The sequence below is a fragment of the Lactuca saligna genome, chromosome 3, assembly GCF_052625555.1.
Source record: "Lactuca saligna cultivar CGN05327 chromosome 3, ASM5262555v1, whole genome shotgun sequence".
NCBI classification, from domain to species: Eukaryota; Viridiplantae; Streptophyta; class Magnoliopsida; order Asterales; family Asteraceae; genus Lactuca; species Lactuca saligna.
Genome location: NC_136419.1, coordinates 196,275,076 through 196,279,161, shown reverse-complemented (window position 1 = coordinate 196,279,161; position 4,086 = coordinate 196,275,076). Strand labels below are relative to the sequence as shown.

Here is a 4,086-nt window from a genome sequence, read left to right as displayed (position 1 = left end):
AAAATAAGACCTAAGAAACCCTAACCGATGGACACAGTTACACAATCTCGCATCTCTGATCGCCAGTCAGTTCGACACAATCAGAAAGTGAGAATTGTCGGTTTTTTCCTTCTTAGTAATTCCTTGTTGATCCGGCGTCTTTAGCTCTTGGGCTCTTTCTTTACATGTTAGTTTTTCTTTTAACCACAATCATCTAATCAATCATGTTTTCTTTTATTTATTGTTGTAATCAACTCTTCCGTTTCTTCATTGTTTGCTTTTATTTGAACTAGTAATCATGTTTTCTGTGTCTTTGTTTATGCAATTGTGTGTTTGTTGCCACATTAAAATTTGTATTACTTTCTTGGGTATTGTACCATGTAAATTTACCTCTTATAATAATGATAAAGAAAGTAAATATATTGTATTGAAATATGGATGTGTGGATATGTTGTCAATTCTTTCTTCTATGTTAAAGCTCAAGTGGCATATTATATAAAATTAATTTCTCTATTGCTAGAAAAGTTTATACATTCAATATTATAACCGAATATTAACGTATGATTTATGTTTTCAACTATTTTAATATTGGTTTGTGATTATGATTATAGCTTTTAGTGTTTTTCTATTTCCAGATTATTAGTCGTAATAGTCTTTTTAGGTTAAATTTATTTTTGACGATAAAATGAATGAAGATGAAAACAAGTTACCAAAACGCAAGAAGAAAGACGGGACATTAGATTGGTTTGCTAATGCTCAAATGAAAACAAAAACTCAAGACTATTCTTCCTCGACGCCCGATAATATCACACATGGTAGCACCAAAGTTCCATCTCGGGAGAGAGAAAGTCAATTTTATGCAAATATGCTTCCACATGATCCAGGCTTGAGAAAGAATAGTCTTGATTATCATCCCAACAACCAAGATGCAGTAAGGAGAGAAGATATGCAAAAGAGGTCATTGCCAAGCTCGTAGTCATCAATTTCCTCAAAAAAAAAAACTTTGGAGGCTATATGTGTCGCTTTATTCCTAATTGATTTGATAAACATAAACGGCTTAATTATAGTATTGACAAAGATGTGGCTTTTTGTTTTCTATGCTACTTATTCAGGGATAAGGATGAATCTAGTGGAAAAGGTGGAGATACTTTTGTTACGAATAGCTTTAAATTTGGATATACCAAATATGTTTGATAGACATGAGAGAGTTGTTAATAGTATCCATAATCGAGCTAGAGAAAAGTTTGATATGCTTACCAAACCCAAAAAGTCAATACAAAGTGCTTTTGAGCATCAATCTACACATGCTCAAAAAGAATATCATACTCGTTTAAATGCTTCAATACATTGTATAAGGTATCTTTTACATCAAGGATTTCCAACTCGAGGTCATGATGAAAGTCAACGATCAAGTAATAAAGGGAACTTTCTCGAACTTTTGAATGGTTAGCAAAACATAATGAGGAAGTTGATAAAGTTGTATTGAAAAATGCTCCAAAGAACTTACAAGTGACATCCTCTTCCATTCAAAAAGATATCATACACGCTTGTGCAAAAGAAACAACTAAAGCCATTATTAAAGAAACTCGGTGAAGATTAGTTTCCAATATTGGTAGATGAATCGGTTGATATAACTCATAATGAGCAAATATTTTTGTGCTTGCGGTATGTAGATAAGAAAGAAGAAATAGTTGAAAGGTTTTTCGGTGTTGTACATGTCGTTGATACCACAACTTTATCTCTTAAAAAGGTAATTTATTCTTTGCTTGCAGAGTATTCATTAAGTCCATCTAAAATTTGAGGCCAATGATATGATGGAGCTAGCAATATGAAAGATGAAAGTAATGGCCTTAAAATTCTAATCTTAAAAGAAACCACATCACAATACTATGTTCACTGTTTTGCACATCAATTTCAATTAACATTAGTTGCAGTTTCAAAAAAAGAGCATATATTTTGGTTAGCTCTTTGAGATACTTACAAACTTATTGAATGTCATTGGAGTTTCTTGTAAGAGAAAGGAAATGTTATGAGAAGCTCAAACTGAAAAGGTTTCACAAGAATTTGATGATGATCAACTTGAAAGTGGCAAATGATTGAATTAAGAACTTAGTTTGGGAAGGTTGGGTGATACTTGTTAGGGATCCCACTATAAACTAATTGTAAATGTTATATCCTTATATCATGTGATACGCGGGGTTCTTGATAAGATTGGAGATGTATCTTTAAGTTCGGACGATCGGCTAAAAGCGGATGTTGTTGCTTATTCACTCGAGTCTTTTGATTTTATATTTATGATACATTTGATGAAGACTATTTTTGGTGTGACAAATGCTTTGAACAACGCTTTACAAAGAAACGATCAAGACATAGTTAATGCCATGTCGTTGGTTAGGCAACGACTACAACAAGTAAGAGATAATGGATGGGAACCTCTCTTAAGTTTAGTCATATCGTTTTGTGAAAAAAAAAACTGCATTGAAGCTCCTAATATGGAATATGTATATGTTATGACATGTAGAAAAAAACGCAGTAAACTACACAAAACAAATCATCATCATTTTCGAGTTGAAGTCTTTGTTGCGATCATTGATTTGCAGCTTCAAGAGTTGAAGAACCAATTTGATGAGGTTAGTATGGATTTACTTGTTTATATAGCTATTTTGAGCCCCTTTGATGATTTTAAATCTTATGATAAAGAAAAAATTATTACACATACAAAACTTTATCCTAGTGAGTTTTCAAGTGTTAAATTAGTTCGGCTTGATGATCAGCTTGATAACTACATCAATGATATGAAAAAAGACGACAGACTTCAAGGATTGAAAGATTTTAAAGAACTCTCTAAGGAGATGGTGAGATAAAATAAAGATCAAGTATTTGATCATGTCTATTTACTTATTAAGTTGATGTTACTCCTCCCGGTAGCGACAGCTACTGTAGAAAGAGCATTTTCGGCAACGACTTGTGTGAAGAACAAACTACGTATCAGTATGCGTCATCAATTACTAAATAATTGTTTAGTAACTTATATAGAAAAAGATATTTTTAAATGTTAGTGATAAAGTTATTGTAAATCACTACCATAATATAAGCAATAGAGGACAACACTGTAAATTTTTGTTTGGATGTTAAATAACTTTTAGGCTTTTTTAAATTATTAATAGAAGTTTACTACTTGCATATCCTATTTGTTTTTTCCAGATCCGTAACTGCCGCATTCTTCTTTATTTATGTGAATTAGATGACTTCCTATTAATAATGTTTCATTTTGCATTCTCTATTAAATAGATTTTATGTTTATACTATTTCTGTGCAAAATTGAGTATATGTTTCTTCCATTATTTTTCCTTTATGCAAATGTCCTGGCTATTTTTTTTATTACAACAAAAAATCAATTGTAAAGAAACCATTAAAAATCGTTAAAAACTTTCAAAACATTATTGACCCATGTTCAAATTCTGGCACTACTAAGCCCTTGTGGCCATGGAGGTTCGCCTGCAGTGACTCCAGAGCATGAGGCAAAGCCTCATGTTTGCAGCGAGGGATTAGTCGGTGCGCGAAAGCTGACCCGGAAACCCTCGTTAGGGAAGTTCCCTTTCCAAAAAAAAAAAAAAACTTTCAAAACATAATATTAGAGTTTACGAAAAAAATGTTTTATAAACCAAAATACGGACGTCACCAGCCCAGCTTTTATATATATATATATATATATATATATATATATATATATATATATATATATATATATATATATATATATATATATATATATATATATATATCAAGGTTGCAAAAAACGTTTGACGTTAGCTAATCGGTGGACTGGTGTCTAGGGATTAATCGGCTAGGCGGTGATTAATCGGGGGATTAATCGGGTACTATTAATTGCTAATTTGTTGAATTTTAAAAAATTAAATATGACTAATATCATATTAAAGTTGGTAAATACCGTTAATATGATAATAAAATAGGTTAATATGATTAATAATACACTAATCATGCCTCAAATAGTTTCCATTGAGATAAAAGTTCTACAAAATGTTAAAATTTCGTCGTTTTATAATGTTTCAATCATTATGTATGCGGGGATTAATCGCTAGGAGC

General features: G+C 31.4%; 1 protein-coding gene across 1 annotated transcript; it reads left to right on the top strand.

Moving 5' to 3' along the window:
• Window positions 1-1,057: 1,057 nt before the first annotated feature.
• Window positions 1,058-2,843, top strand: LOC145036294 (uncharacterized). Its single transcript, XM_078984744.1, has 3 exons — window positions 1,058-1,424; window positions 1,653-1,729; window positions 2,292-2,843. Exons 1-3 carry the CDS (start codon window positions 1,058-1,060, stop codon window positions 2,841-2,843), a joined length of 996 nt encoding a protein of 331 aa, XP_078840870.1.
• Window positions 2,844-4,086: the final 1,243 nt, after the last annotated feature.